At 39.9% G+C, this 16,720-nt stretch overlaps 1 protein-coding gene across 1 annotated transcript; it reads right to left on the bottom strand.

Moving 5' to 3' along the window:
• Positions 1-8,355: 8,355 nt before the first annotated feature.
• On the bottom strand, positions 8,356-16,079 carry slc48a1b (solute carrier family 48 member 1b). The gene is made up of 3 exons (XM_049588078.1): positions 15,615-16,079; positions 12,333-12,500; positions 8,356-9,612 (listed from the first exon to the last, which is right to left on the bottom strand). The coding sequence occupies exons 1-3, from the start codon at positions 15,742-15,744 to the stop codon at positions 9,476-9,478; spliced, it is 435 nt and encodes a 144-aa protein (XP_049444035.1). The 5' UTR covers positions 15,745-16,079; the 3' UTR covers positions 8,356-9,475.
• Positions 16,080-16,720: the final 641 nt, after the last annotated feature.

The following is a 16,720-nucleotide window of genomic DNA, read 5'->3' as shown; positions in this document are numbered from 1 at the left end:
ACAGGCTAGCTGTTTCCATTTGTTTACAGTCTTTGTGCTAAGCTAAGCTAACAGCCTGTTGGCTACAGCTATACGTTTACCATACAAAAATGAGCGTGGTGTCAATCTTCTCATCTACCTTGCGGCAAGAAAGCCAAAAAGTGTCCCAGAAAGAAAATTTCCCAGAAAGTCAAATGGTTAAATACAGTTTGAGGTTTCAAATGACAAATCCAATTCATAAAGACATCATATAGCTACACAGCAGAGTTTGTAAGAAAAGCACAGAAACATGTTTATGGAGATGATAAGATATTCTAAGAGCCTCTGTACGCCTTGCATTAAAATGCGTCTTGTATCCAGATTATATCTAGATATGATATAACCCGATTACATTTACATTTGCTATTAATAAATGTCTCCAGTGTCCACATTGACATCTGATATCAATCACCCAAAATGCATTTTATTGCACAGTGAAAGGAGCATCAAACACGGATGAGAAGGCCCTGAAAACCAATTTTCTATTCCAGGTTCTCACTATGAATGAACTGAAATTTTCTGACAAGGTTGGAGGAGATTTGGTTATTTCACATGAGAGATTTCTGTCTGCGCACTTTTCAGCTGCGTTTCTCTCGGCTCATGTTGAAAAAATTAATTATGTCTTTGTACAATTCACAATATTTGAAGCACAATGTGACAGCTTCCAGGCCACTGTCAGTCAAATCTGATCAAAACACACACCTACACAGTCCTGATGAAGCAGTGTTTAGTGTTAAACTCTTAATAATATGTTTTTTGTTTTCTTTTATTTTTAAATTTTACTGCTGCTTATTCACTCATGGAAATTTAATGTTATAGAAAAATATGCATGAGTTGTACTTTAGGTTTTTAGGGGCTTTGAAGTGCTCAGAACAAAATTAGTTGTTATCAAATCTACAGTTCAGTAACAACTGGCAACCTTCCTCTGCTGATGAAGATCATGTGATGTGCCTGAAAGCTCCAAAACAGCAACTAAATGGACCTTGAGGTGAGACTGTGTTGTCAGATTTTTATGGATACCTTCAACATGTGTGTTTTTTAAATATCAAAGTGCAATCGTGCATTAAAAACACGTCCCTCCCGCGCTGCGTGCAAGCCTGTGTTATTCTTGTTTAGCTGTGACTTATCTTCTCGTATTAGACCATAATTTATCATAATATTTAGTGCTCAAGCTTCCTTCAAATGTCCCTGCTTTCATGTGTAATTTAGCCAATATCCTGCTCTGGCTCTGATTACAGTGTTTAAGTTCTGGGGTTCGTCCATGGCACATTACAAACAGTCCCAGTGGAGCTCACAGCTGAGCTGGGGATACGGCATGCTGGGCTGGTGTACGCTGAGCAGCAGGTCGGGCTGGAGAAAGCCTCGTGTGGCTTATTCTGGGACATCCAGGGAAAAAGCAGTGCATGATGGTTATGAGCAGACATTCACAGTGTGTAGCCGAGACACATTTCAGTACCACTTCCCAACAAGACACACTTCATAAATGGCTTTAAAGCTGTAAAAGCTTCATCAATGAAAGTTCTAATTCATTCATGAGAACAGATGTGGGGTTGCCAGGTTGTGAAAAACATTTCCAGTTGGTAATAATGCAGTTATAAATGTAAGTTTTCCCATAACGTAAGTGGTCATATGGTCCATTAGTGTGTGTGTGTGTGTGTGTGTGGGGGGGGGGATGTTGCTTGAATGTTGCATCGCATCATGTCCATATGTGCAGGCAGCAGGTCATAAGATCTCTGTGTGCATGTGATAATGTGCTACAGGGGAAACACAAAGGGAAGGACGGCTGGACAGTCACGTCTATGTGGATAAAAAGGAGTCGATTTTTCCACTTGTATCAAACACGTCACCGTACACGACAAACAGAACAAAAAACCCTGTCTTTATTTCAGCTAATAATGCTGACTCTAATTAGCCAGGCAGACATGATCGAGCACTATATTTAGCAAATCATCACATGAAAGTCATTTTTGCAGCTGAGTCAGCAATCCAATGTTTTAGGTTCACTTTCTTTGTAAACAATAATAACTTAACGAGTCAGCAGATCAGAGTTGACCACATCGCCGCTCGGGTTGGAAAATCCAGTTTCAGCGTAAACTTCAGAAACAACCTTATCGAGCCACAAAACTGCTGATTCCAGGAGAACATCCTACAAAAACGTGTGCACCTGAACGCAACAGAACAGAGGTTCATCATGAGAGGCCTGATGATGAAAGATATAAAACATGTGTATTCAGACCAATGCAACAAAAGGCCATGAATGAAGAGGAAATCAAAACCACACATTAGATGACATGTAACATGTTTAAAGGAATACTTCACCCCCCAAATGAATATTTGTTTATAAGTCATTCACCTTGTGTTACACTAAATTCGTGAGGAAAATCTAATTTTTCATATGCCCTCATGGTAAACGAATTATCCAAAAACCGCAAAAATTCTTGATGAATTGGAGTAAAGGGGGGCCGAGTTAAAAAAAAAAAGGCAAAACTATATTAAAATATCTGTTTACAAACACAAGCTCAAAGTTGGATTTATCCAGTCGTATGCTCAGTACTTCCCAAACACAAGCATTTACACAGACACCATAATATTCAAAACACACATTAACAGCACAGGTGTGCTACTCATCTGTGTGTGAGACTGTTTTTGCAGAGGTGTTTTAAATAGTAAGGTTTTAGCACTGATAAACAACTATAAAACTGCATGGTTAGGCAACAAAACTAGATAGTTAGTGTTAGAAAAACAACATGGTTTAGTACTTTTCTTGCTAATGTAATGTCATGTCAGAGTTGTATGACATGACATTACATTAGCAAGAAAAGTAATGTAATGTCATGTAATATAATGTCATGTCAGAGTAGTATGACATGACATTACATTAGCAATGTCATGTCAGAGTTGTATGCTACACATACTAGCATACTATGCTACATTATTATTCAAAGAAGCCAACACTGACTTTGGACCACAGACATTCTTCTCCTAGGTGAAAGTCCTGTACTTGTTTGACCAACACATTCTCACTCCGACCTCGTCACATATTGATGTCTGGTCATGGACCTTCCATGTCCACATATGATGTGCAAGGTGCCCTGGGTGCGTTGGTTGTTGATGTTTTGGGATGCTGTGTCAAGTTCTGACTGTTTCAGGAAATTGATTATTTACAGTCTCTTTCAAAACAAATGCAGTATATCAGTACAACACTGCAAATTGAGTTTTTTTTTCCTTCAACAACTAACACACATGGTTAGGTTTAGACAACAAAAACAGGGTTTGGCTTTGGAATCTTACAGGACGTGAACACCCCATTCCCAGAGTTCGTTCGCCGCATTTGTTCGCTTGTTCGGTGTTTGTTTGCTCTGATGTTAAACTATAATGGCGACTGGCTGCGTATCACGCTGACGTTAAAGGACTGCTTTTATCATCGGTGTCTGCCGCTGGAAAATCACTGCCCAAGCGTCTGATTTTGATCAGACGTAGTGAGACCAGGTTTGACTCATGCCTCCACCCCTACAACATTGACTTTCTCGCTTTTAAGACTACGTCACCTCACTTCCTCCTCTGCTCCCGTAATAATTACCATGGCCACTAGAGGGCTCCACCTTTCTATAAACGTAATTACGGGTCATAATAAGCTGCTTGTACAGTCGACCTATGCAGCTGTTTTTGCTGTGAGAGCAGCGTGTTTACTCTAATCCATCAAGATTCTTCACAAATTCAATGTAACACAGGCTGAACAATGGATATACAAATGATCATTTTGTGGAGGAAGTATTCCTTTAAGATTCTCTCTCTGTTCAAAACATCCCTTGTTTTGACGAATATCTCAATAATGAAACACCTCTTTGGACTCTCTACAAACTAAGCTCCTTGTTCGAAAACCAAAAAACCCACCCCACAAATCACTCTAACCATAATGTCTCCAGATAAGAAGCCAGTCAGGGAGTCAAACGCCGCTGTCTCCAATCTCACACTTCAAATACTGGTTACTGGAAGCAGTGTCAACCTGAGATCACCGGGATTAGGCACTATCACGCATCCACTCCTGTCAACCTCACAGTGAAGCACTGTCTGCAAGGTAGAGAGGAATGCTGCGTTTCTACAACAGAGCTATTGCATTAGAAACATCAACAGGGCCAGCTTCAAAGGGGCGCGCCTTCACATTGAATCAATCCCCACTTCCATTAGATTAGATGAATTCACCAAAGTTACATTGCGCTAACGTTTCTTTATGGTTTCTCAAATCCCTTGCTCTGGTTCTGGTTCCCCCTGTGAAGCCACTTCAAACAGCCTCTGCCATGGCATATCCCTTTGTGCTCTAAAACAGCAAATATGTGTCTCTCTAAAATGTTTCAGATGCGAGCTTGCAGTGGTCCCAGAGGCACAGACAGCATCGCACACAGAAAACAGGGGAGTCAGAGGAGAAAAAGCACAATAGTTGAGTGTAAAGGTAGGGCATGTGTTGTTAACATGCAGGTCTGCAGGGACAGTCTGAATGACTGAGTGATGAGAAAAGACGATAAAGATAATACAGGGACAAAGAGAGGAAAGGAAAAAGCAGATAGTGTGGGAGAAATCCTGCAGCAGTAAATCAGTGTGGTAATAAGGAGGGACGGGAGGGGAGGAGGGCTGCAAAGGTCTGGAAACATATGTTTCAGTTTGTAAATAAAACAGTAAATTGCTATGGATATTGCTTAAATATCTGTGGGCTTTGTACCTCGCTTTGCGGAAGTTCCTCGGAAATCATTCTGGGACTGCCTTCTTAAAATGCCAAAGCGGCTTCTTAATGTCAAAGAGGCCATCTGGTTCTCGACCAATTCAAGATGTTTGCTTTTCATTTAGCGTTTTTCCTCCTGACGCTTCTTTTTTTAGATCAAATGCTCCACTTTTTTGTGAATCATTAATACCAATGTTCACATTTCAGGATGGAGATGTTCGCCAGCACGCATCACAGACGCAAAATAAAGCTGTGGATCCTTGTTCACCTTTTGTTACTGGTGGAAAGTAACTAAGTACTTTCACTCAAGTACAGTTTTGAAGTACGTGTACCTCAAAATATTTCCATTTTATGCGACTTTGTACTTCTAACTCACCTCCAGAGGAAATATTAAACTTTTACTCCACCTCGTTTATACTTTTAAGATCAACATTTTACATAAAAATATGATGATGCATTGTTAGGGAACTACCCAACACTATATAGACTAGTTAGAGTAGCTTCATGCCAACCAACATTGAAGTGCTGCGTAAACATCGTAATAATAACCCAGTATTATAATATGCCACTCTGATATGAACCATCCTGCTGCCTGATTCTACTTTTCCCTTTGATATTATTAATACACTCTGTTGTTTGTACGCTTGTGCTTCCAATGAAGTGAAATTACGAGAGCACGACTTTTACTTTTGATGGAGAAGTTTTAAAGTGTGATACTGATACATTCACTTCAAGATCTCAGTACTTCCTTCGCCTCTGTCTTTGATAAACCGATGACAAACTGCAAACACTAGTAATGCTGACAGGAGTGATGGCAGCGGTGCCCCCAGAGATTTTTCATAGGGTGGCCAAATGGGACCACTGAAAATCTTGGGGTGGCACACCAAAACCAAAAGCCATAACTCTGAGGGATTTGATTGTGTTGTTGAAGTCTACAGGCTGGTTGAAAACTACGTCAATATGAGAGTGAAGGAGTCTCGTACTTACACACTTCGGTTTCTTATTTTACAGTTAAAGTAACTAATTACCTGACATGCATAGACTGATACTGGTAGTTTCACAACAATCCCATTTTAATGCGTCATGTATCCGCATACACATGTGTTAGGTGATTCAGTGTTCGTCAGAATGGCTGGTTGTGTTTTTCTTTGAAAAGACAAACACACAGCTCTAATTTGACGGAGCACATTGATTGTGAGAAACAAAACATTTGCTGGGAATAAGCCGTCTCAAGTTTAAGTTCAAGTTTTCATCACATACAAAGCCCTCAATAACCAGGCCCCACCCTACCTGTGTGAGCTCCATCATCACACTCCCACCTGCACACTCCACTCTGACGATGCCAACCTCCTGTCCCACCCCACCCCATCCGGACCAAGCACAAATCCTGGGGGGACAGGGCCTTCTCCAGTGCTGCTCCCACCCTCTGGAACTCACTCCCCAAACCCATCTGAGACTCCCCCTCTCTCTCCATATTAAAAAAATCACCCAAGACTCACCTGTTCAACACTGCTTACAATCACTCCTCATCCCTTATTTGTTCTCTTGCTTGTCTGGGGTTTTTTTTTTTTTTTTTTGGATTTTCTAATTTTTTTTTAATCCCTGAATTTGCAAAGCGTCTTTGAGTGCCTTGAAAAGCACTTTATGAGTATATTATATTATTATAACTATTATTAGAAACACCACAGAGAGGCCTCCATTTATTTTTGAAAATCCTGCATTCAAAATTTTACTTGAGTAAAGTCAGAAATATTAGCAGTAAAATGTACAGAAAAACCCTTGTCAGTGTGGTAATATTATTCATATATATATTATTTAGGCATCAATATATAAGTACTTTGTTACACTTGGTTGGGTAGTTTAATTTTTAACAATGCAGTGCATCTTAAAAAAGGACGATATGTGAAAAGTAACAAAATCTGTGGAGAAGAAGTGAAGCAGGACTACATAGAAATACCAAAGTAAAGCACCTTCACATGCATTAAATTGTTCTTACGTAGGGTATTTGGATAAATGTGTTGAGTTTATTTCTGCCACTTGTTGGTAAATATGCAACCCTGAAAAAAGAGGATGAAAATCTTCTGTAATTACTGATTATGACGTGTAAGCGAGAGCACATAAACAGGTCTGAGAGCAGATGGGTGGATGCTCACTGAGATACAATGCATTTGTGTCCTTTTCTGACATCATCTGCTGCAAAGGTGCGCACATGTGCAGTACAAAGGAATCGTTTCCCCTGTAGGTTGTTTGTTATAGATCTGGATTCAGCTGCTGCCGCTCTGTAGTATGTAATTATACAGGATGTTTAGGATAGTATTGTTATTTGAAAGTATAAACTTTTGTTTCCAGTCTCACCGCACTCTGCCAGACTGCCAGTCAACACTTGAGACAACTTCCTTCCTTGATTTGGGTAGAAAGGAGTCCCATAATTGAATAAAACGAGACCCCTCCCTCTCTTTACATACCATACAAACGCACACACGCACGCACGCACACACACACACACACACACACACACACACACACACACACACACACACACACACACACACATACACACACCCGTTTTACAGGCTGGTGTATAAACTTAATAGGATGCATTTGGTTCCAAAGCCCCCAGCTTGCTCAGTGGAAAGTGAGCCGGATTGTTTTTCAGTTTCTTAATGTCGAAGTTTATAACGGCCAGATAAAAAATGTTGCCATAGTGATTTAACCACAACATCGCAATTACCTTGATGCAATGAGACTCTGGGGGCTTACAAGCAAACCAGTGTAATGCAATTAAGATATAAGTACCACCAAAAAATGTCCTTAAAACACGGAGCAAGGATGCAGGAAGGCAACAAAGAGTGAAATAATGATAGTGGCCTCTTAAGGATCAAAGTTACTGATAAATAAATATTAAAACACAATGCCAGATTCACTTTGCTTTCTCCTTACAGCTGCAGGATTCAAGAGACACATTTCTCAGATATTGTCCAGTACATGAATAACTAAATGACTTACAACGCACCAAACACTGATGGCCGCTGTAATATTTCACTCACACATTTTTCACATCAACTTCAAAGTCCTGCTATCAGACGGCTGCCTTCACAAAATCATACACTCAAAAATTCTCCGCACCCCCACTCCCCCCAAACTTTCCCTTTGAGGGGCAAAATAAAAATGTGGATGGATGGAATAATTGCCTGACTTCAAAGTGCAGCTTATTGACCTGCATTTACTGTTGCAATCGCAATGCTGTGGGGTGTTTTTTTTTTTCTTCTTCTTCATAAATGTAGTTTGGGTGGGTGGGAAAAGTGGTTCATTCCACTCATGGCGCAAATCCCACTCTAATGCCCAACACTGACCCTCCTGACCCGAGCTTAGCAGGAAGAAGGATGTGTAACACCTTCAATCTGCCTCTGTGACACTTTCTCGTGTTACATCAAAGTCCAAACGCTTATGAAGAAAATAATAAATTGTCTTTTTGCCGCTGTAACTCCTTCACAAAGTACAAAGGAATAAAATGCTTTGGAGGAACAGAAACTTTAAAAACCCCCACATTCCTTCTTAGAAAAAGAGGAACAGCTACAAGCTCCTGATACATCTATTTCCAGATTTCATTGCAAAAACACACGGCTGCACGGCGGATGTCAAAAAACACATTTTTATTAACGTGACTCTCACAAACACTCACACAAACACACGCTCCTACATTCAGTCAAGTGATAAACGTGGATACACGACTCCCTTCTTCATTTCTAACATGGTAATGTACAGAGATAAAGGAAATAATAATCTCAATAAGCAACAATATAAATGTCATGAATGGTTCAGATGAGGATAACATAACATCAAGCGACATGCATGCACATTAGTGGTGAGTTAAAGCCATAACTGAGGCCTAATGTCACACTTACACGTACTTTCCTTTGTCACACTGATAAAAATAATACAAAAAAAAAAAACTCTTTACATTAAAAATGCCCCTTCATGGCTCACAAATGTATCAAACCAGAACATGTGGCGCTTATTACATGAAAGCGTTCATGTTGATGCTGCAGGATTTTGGGTGACCTGCCCTCTGCGAGACCCCGACACGCTCTGTTAAAGCCGTGGATGTACATCATATATTCACCATAGGATTGATGCTTTCTGATACGCAGATTTCATTTGACTGTTGCATGTGCAACTTGTTTGACTCTTCATCATTCAATGTACCGGAAAAAAATTAAATATAATATGAAGACGTAAGTCAGAGCAGCACACGGGCTGTACATGGTGTTTAACTCTTGGAACAATGGCACCCTCTACTGGCTACAGCATGACACTGCAGCTGGTAGTCACCACTGAGGAGTGTGTTGTAATGCGGCGATTCCCTTAACTGAGTCATGGTTTTGAAATAAGCATATTTTGGATTTATTTAGTCATGAGGAAATTGTGCAGATGCATGACTAGGCAGGGCGCTGAGGAAGTGAAAATGTAAAATCTATCAAGGATCATAAAAACAGGAACTGAGTTTTTTTTCTGGAAAGTGGCCAAGTTAGCAACAAACCCTGCACACATAAAAAAAGGAGGAGGAGGAGGCAAAGGAGTAACCAGGGTCAGGGTGCTCATCCACCACACAAAGTATTTCATCCTCTCCTCTGATTCCTCCTTAAATGTCCTCCATCACATGGACTCTCAGGCTGGGAAGCCAGCACAGCGAGTGTGTCTCCAAAGTCTGTGTGGTCAGAGCGAGATGTTTAAGTACCCTTAGAAGTCACTGAGGATGCTGATGTCGGCGAACTCTTTGCGGTAGCGGTGAGCTGACAAGGCAAGCAGGAAGGACCACTTGAGGCTCATGAAGCTCCACACACAGGACAAGTAGAGACTCCGAGGGTTAGTCAGGGCTGTGGGGGCGAGAGACACACACCATGACCATTAATCTGCTGATGTAACAGCTGACTTTCCTCAAGATGTTGTAACCTGGCTGCACTCCCATCCAGCCACAAGTGTCAGTGAGGTCGGCCACTAACATTGGGTGATAACCCCAGGACCTATACTTAGATAAACTTTTGAGAATTACACTTACGAAATCTTAATAGATCCAACTCAGGTGTGAAAATGTTCTCCCTGAAAGTGATGAGTAAGATTTATTGAGCGACCTAGTTACTGCAAAGTGAGTAACCTTTGAGAGCAACTCTCAGGTGATCACATGAATTCTCTGATTATGTCAGAGATAAGGATTTACGCTACTATGCCACAGTAGCCAGTCTTTTTAAAACAGTCATACAATATAATATTCTGCAAATACATGTGTGCTTTAAAGTTTTTAAGTTCAGTTTTTGTGTGACATACTTAATGTCTACAGTAGCATTAACCTGTGAATTTAGGAGTTAAAACAAAACAAAATTGTCTGCAATGGAAACAAAAAGTAAACCAACAGGAGCAGCAAAGAAATTCTGCTGCTGGTGAACAAGGTACAACAAATAAATCATAACAAGGAATGTAGTACCACATCGACAAGTGCAAACAATGAAAATGTACGGAGAGTGAAAAATCAAAGAGAAAATCACTACCAGCTTTGTACTCATCTGAATGCATCATAAACGTAATAAATACAAAAAACCAAACACCAGCTCTCGATAGGGCCATTTGTATTTTTTTATTTTTCAGTGTCAGTTACCATAGCTGGCCCCTTTATGACGAGCCAAACAGAGTTGCAAAAAACAGATTTTTTTATGTACAATTGCTTTCGTCAGTGTTTCTACCTGTTTAAATCTCAGGGTCTGTTTGTTTTGGAAAGGAAGAGACTTTTACTGATAATTCAGCTCCCTGTAAAAACCTCCTGAACGTCTGACTCTTAAGTTATCAGAGAAAACAGGTGAGCACATATTAGCAGGTGCTGGGCTAGCAGCCCGTCTATAAGAAACCTAACAGTGACAGAGAAACACTGATTGGTAACATGAATCTGCCTAAACAGTATATTTTACCAGTTTTAATCACCTAGTTTTTTGTGCTGGAGAAGAAGAGACCTCTACAGATAATTCAGCTCCCAGAAAAAACATCCTGAACAATGAACACTGAGAGAATCCTAACCGGGTGTTCACACTTGGCACATGGGAGAAGTTTCAGCTGGTTGCAATCTGCAGTCCTCACCACTAGATGCCAATATATCCAACACACTGCTCCTTTAAGTAACATTTTGGATTCAGGACTAGTAATGGAGTATTTCTTATACCACCAAGACACCTGGGGTCATATTCACAAAGCTCGTAACTTTCAACCTAAAAACCTAACATTTTGTAGCAAGGAGTACTAGTGTAGTACTAGTGATTTAGGAAAGTGCTCAGAGCAACTCTGAGCAAGAAAGGAACAGAAACTTTGACCTCAGTGAGGAGGTGTGGTTGACCCTGTTGTTAGGTATGATGCATTCTTTTAACAGATGTGATTGGTTGTCCTTTTTTATGGGCCATGGACACCCAGTGGAAATGAAAGTAACTGTGTCACATTATGCGACCGTGGAGGTGCTATGATTGTTTGTGTGATCACTCTGCTGAGGCGGTTTGAAATGGACCAAAGTCATCACTGCTGCACTGCTGCATTTTGCCAGTTGCCAAATATCTTATAGTTGTGATCACTATATTTCTGACATTCCTGCGCTGGGTGGGAGATTTGAGCGCATCTCAGATGAAATCGACCACAAACATTATCCCTGCACGATCTGATCTGTAGCATTTCATTACTCACTGTCTTCCAGCGTTTGAAGAATATTTCTCCGACCTCTTTGTCTTTCTGCCATTTCCCCTTCTTCTACAGAAACTCTCAAGTCCTTCTCCATACTCCGAACAGTTTTTCACCTTAGGAGCTCTCTTAAGGGATAAGATGCTTTATGAATTATTTTTATCTTTACCAGAATCTAGTCTTAACGTGCTTAAAAAACATGCTTCCTTGAAATTTTGTCAGTAGGATCAACTCTTTGTACTAGGAAGCTTTGTGACTACAGACCCTGAAGCTCTCTTAAATGTAAAGGAATTTAACTTACCTTAAAATAGCTTTTATTCTTACATTACTTTCTTTACTTTAATCTTTCATTTACGTCACGGCCCAAACCATGAAAAGCCAAATAAAATGTTAAAAAGGATGAAGTTGAAACAGCAAATTTTCCATTAACTGTAGTCTTGAGGAATGAAAATGCACTGTACTTTGCATTTTGTGTAAGAGGAATGAATTTCTGGCAGTTTCTGAACTGGAGAAATTTGCCCCACCAGTCCCCCTCAGGACTGTCAAATGGGCATTCTGAGAACTGTAGAAAATGTGCACATGTAGTAAACATAAGAGTCACGTTCAGGTGGAGCTCTCAGTCATCAGGTTATCCAGGTTCTTTCAGTAATTTTGTTTCCCTGCATCTTTTTGTATCTGTTTGTATCAGTGGTCAGCTGTGACATAAAAATCCTTTCGTTGTGATCCACAGTGGGTCGCTACCAAAACATTTCAATTACGTATTCAAACATACACTAACATTTTGTATGATGGGGCACTTAGCTGTATGTGTTCATTACCACACTACATCAGCACATTTGGTGAGGAACAACTGTGTGAGACAGTCAAGCGATGAAGAAGAACTTACACTCCTTGTTGCTGATGGCAACAGACAGGAAAGTGATGAAGGCCACGACTGCTAAAACAGAGAAGAAGACCCCCATGAAGAAGAAGAACTTGAGACCCTTCAGCCAGGTCCTCCAGTAGTCCTGCAGGTACATGACGTGAGTGATGAGGGTCCAAAGTGCCAGCACACCTGAGGGACAAACACAACAACACGACAAGTGAGCTTTCAGACTAAATTGCTTTTTAGAAAGGACGCTGTATTAATCTAATAACTACAAATTCATTTTTGACAATATATTTTGTTTCCATGTCATCCCAATATGATGTAAGAACAAACTAACAGTAATGTTTTAGGCTACTTTTGTTTTTTGGAGCCATGATGTTAGTGTCGCACGGTGATGCAGGTACAATAATATCAAGCCACTCCTATGCACTTTGGAGTTTCAGCATGTTGCTCCCGCTGCCTTTCTTTACATACCACCAAGGTTTTTCCTTTGTCCCATCCTGTGAATGGTATAAACGCCCCCTGTTGTTGTTCATACTGGATTAGAATTGTTGACTGCACCTTTAAGACTAGTAATAATTTTTAAAAAATGGAAGCCATGAAAATGATAATGTGAATGTTTGTATCTTCCTTTAAAAACTAAGAAACTGACTGTCAAAGCCGTGATGTTGTAGTTTCCTTGAATGCACCAACACAGAAAAGATTTTAAAAACGCTCTCTGCTGATGATTTACCTGGACATACATTCCAGCCGCAGCATCTAAATCTAAAATCTGATGGTATGCTTCTCAAACACCGAGCGTAATATAAGTGTACTCACAGCTGACATTAACTGGGGCTGTGTATTGGCAAAAATAGAACACATATCACGATACAGGGGTTATGGTTGTATATATTGTGATAAATTGCAATACTGTTAGCAAGGTGATATATTGTGATAAAAATCACAAAATCTAATTTTATGAAAACTGTCATTGTTAAAAGAACACAGCACCATATGCATGAAAAAGTTAGCTTTTTAAAGCATTCAGAACGGTAACTTCTGTATTAGTATTTATCACAGTCACTGTAACATCCCATATAACAGCAATACTTTTTGTGCCATCTGAGTAAAGGAATTAAAATTTGCCTACATCAGTAAAAAAATAAAATAAAATGACAATAAAAGTGCTTGCAGGATTCTTTAGGTAAACAAATAAATAAAAAATTGTAAACAATTAAAGTTGATACTGTTTTTGAGAATTGATACTGCATCACAAAAGATGCTATCGCAATACTTAATTGTATCATTTTTTTCTTACACCCCTAAAATTAACTCCTCACATGTCACAGACATTGATCAGTGTTTGGACAGTCATGAACTTCTGGTGGTACGAGGGGTGAGAGTGCATTTCAGACACATCGTGACACAGCATGTTGCCAAGTGCTGAGTTAATGAATCACACTTCTTTCTTCATGTTCCCCTTTTCACAGCCGCAGGATTGTGAATCTCTGCCACATGTAACAGCTAACCTGACTTCTCTACAAACAGTGACAACCCTCGCTGAGTCTGACAGTGTAACAGAGGGAACTGGGCTGTAGCAACCTGACAGCAGCTCCAGTGTTTCCAGTGAGGGTTGGTTGCATGTATGCAGGTCATTGATCATAGCTATGCGACAATGATACACTTTATGATCTTGAATAAAAATCACAAAAGAGCCCAGGTGAGTCAGTTTGATCTTTGGAAACTTGTATTATGGTTTAACAACACTGGTTACAGCACATCCTGAGAACAGATGAGGGCAGAGGTTACAGATATGGACCTGCAAACGTCAACAGTAACTCAAAGGTCATAACCATGGAAACAACTCTTCACATAACCCATTGCATAACTGTGCATAAAGCCAATTTTTGGGAGACTGAATGGGCTCTGACATTGCCATTTATAAGTCACAAATCTGAGCCCAGCATCATGTGCACATTAATTTTAACAGTCACAGGGTAAAACCAGAACTAAAGACACAAAGCTTCATACTAAAATTTACTCTAGATTAATATAGGGCTGGGCTAAATATCGATATTCTATTAATATTGCAATACAAGACTAGATATCATCCTACATTTCGGATATCGAGATATTGTAGTGTTGTCTTCTCCTGATTAATGGCTGCATTACAGCATTTTCTGAACTTACCAGACTGTTCTTGCTGTTCTGTTATTTGCCTTTACCCACTTAGTCATTACACCCAAATTATTAAACTATTATTTATCAAAATCTCACTGTGTGTACATATTTTGTGAGAGCACAAATAGTCAACCAAACAATATCACTGCAATATCGACATTGACGTAAAATATTTTTTAATTTGATGTGCTCCATATCGCCCAGTCTCTTTTACTAACCTGGTGTAGCTACACATTTTGTCAAATAAAAACCTGTCTCAGTTAGACACCTGGTCTGGACTGGTCTGGAGTGTCCTAAATCTCTCTTTCTGATGCACTGTCTGTCCCAGCTAGATCAAATGAATAACTCAGGATTTATATACTATCTAAAGCCTAATTTTTATACAAGTAAGTGGTTCAAATAAACAATTTGATTGCATTCAATGAGCTTTGCTGAGAAACAGTTTTGTGTGAAAGGAATTAAAGGCCTGTCCCAAATATAGGCTACTAATTGAAGTTTACAGTGAACAAAAATGAACTTGTGGAGACTTGAACTTAATGCAAAATGTGCAACACTAGAACATGCATTGAAAAACCATGTTAATTAATATCAGATACAGACAATTTATATGTAGAATGACACATGCAAAACACTGATACTGACACTGATTAAATATTTTCAGGGGCGTTTTGTATGTCATTATTTTGTTACATAATTGTATACAGTCTGGTCCATGTTTTAATAATTCTGTATTTCATAATGATTTTAATCTCCAATATTTCACTAGCTTCTATAATTTTTTCCATGATCACTAAAGTGGTCCAAAAGTTGACCCTTGCACACAATGACAAGCTGAAACCAGTCAGATAAGAATTAAAAATCTGCTGCTGCCCTGATACTAAACAATACATTATAACCTGCCTATATGACACTGTTCATTGTCATGTGTGTCCTTCAAAAACAAGTCTGCCCTGTGATCTCTGTCAAACTCAAGGCTCATTTTACAACCTGCAGGTTTGGTACAGGGCACCTTCAGCCTGAGGAGGGTCACTGATGTTATAGCCGAATAAAACCACATACACACACACTGTGGTTTACTCTCACACACTGAAAGGAAAAGACACAGTGTCCGACACACTCACACAGTATTTACTCTACCTGACAGTCCTCCCATGGCTGCAGTCCACGGCTGTTTGAACGCGATGTTCCACGCCAGGAAAGCAGAAAAGCCCATGAGCATACCAAACGAGGCATAGCCGATACTGATGTATGTTTTATTCACCGCCATCTTCACTGAAGCAGAGGTGGTGGGAGAGCAGGGGCACGAGCTCGACGAAACGAGGACCGTGTGTGTGAGTGTGAGTGTGAGTGTGAATGTGTGTGTGTGTGAAGCAGCGGCGAGCTGGTAATTTCAAAACAACTGTATCCGGTTAAACCGCAAACGAGCCCGAGAGGACCAAATGTGACGAGTCGCGTGCGCCCTGCTGACTAATGACTGCTGTTATACAAGGCGCGCGGGGCAAGTGTGAAACATGACAAAGCGTTTCTGATCAGTTCTTGTCTTTCTTTTTTTTTTGGTCCAGCTGCAAGAAAAAAAACATTGCTTCAGTCTACGTCATCTGATACCAACCAAAGAGACCGTGCTCAGCCTGTAACCATGTACCTCTCACAGTGAGGGTGGACACAGCGCCCCCTGCAGGAGCAGAGGACACATAAGACATGTCAGCTCTGTGGAGAAAATGAAATATGATTTTTTTTAAACAAATACTTCAATATCAATATTGTGACAATATTGTAGACTATTGGTGCCTTCACAAAATAACTACACACAACAGATTTTCTTATTAATAATCATCACTTATGTGGATATACCGCAAAACTTCAATTAAACACCCAGTCTCTTTAAGTGGTCTGGTGTGGCTACAGGTTTTGACAAATAAAGGCCTGTCTCAGTTAGACACCAGAGGCTAGAATGCTTAAATGTTTAAAATTGTCAGTATTGAGATGCTACACATCGTTAGCTCTGTTGATTTCATTTTATGCAAACCATGAGCACCAGAGAAGACCATAATTCATTCAGATTTACCAGCATGATAAATAAATAAGCATTGACTTCCTTCCTCTGAAGCTGTCATAAAGTCAGAATGTGTGTCCATGCCTTGATTACCTGTTAAGTTATTCATATCCCTTTGGTCCATTAAGGTCCACCGATCAGAAGAGTTTTTAGTGTGATGAATAGTGATGATTTAGCATTAAAACATGAT

The sequence above is a fragment of the Epinephelus fuscoguttatus genome, linkage group LG1, assembly GCF_011397635.1.
Source record: "Epinephelus fuscoguttatus linkage group LG1, E.fuscoguttatus.final_Chr_v1".
NCBI lineage: Eukaryota > Metazoa > Chordata > Actinopteri > Perciformes > Serranidae > Epinephelus > Epinephelus fuscoguttatus.
This window is presented reverse-complemented; position numbering and strand designations above follow the sequence as displayed.

Excerpts from the sequence above, each read along its gene's own strand:
- slc48a1b (XM_049588078.1), bottom strand. The coding sequence starts at position 15,744 with ATGGCGGTGAATAAAACATACATCAGTATCGGCTATGCCTCGTTTGGT. Across the intron at positions 12,501-15,614 it reads AGCCATGGGAGGACTGTCAG|GTGTGCTGGCACTTTGGACC; the intron begins GTAGAGTAAATA and ends TTTGTCCCTCAG. Across the intron at positions 9,613-12,332 it reads TGCCATCAGCAACAAGGAGT|CCCTGACTAACCCTCGGAGT; the intron begins GTAAGTTCTTCT and ends TCGCCCCCACAG.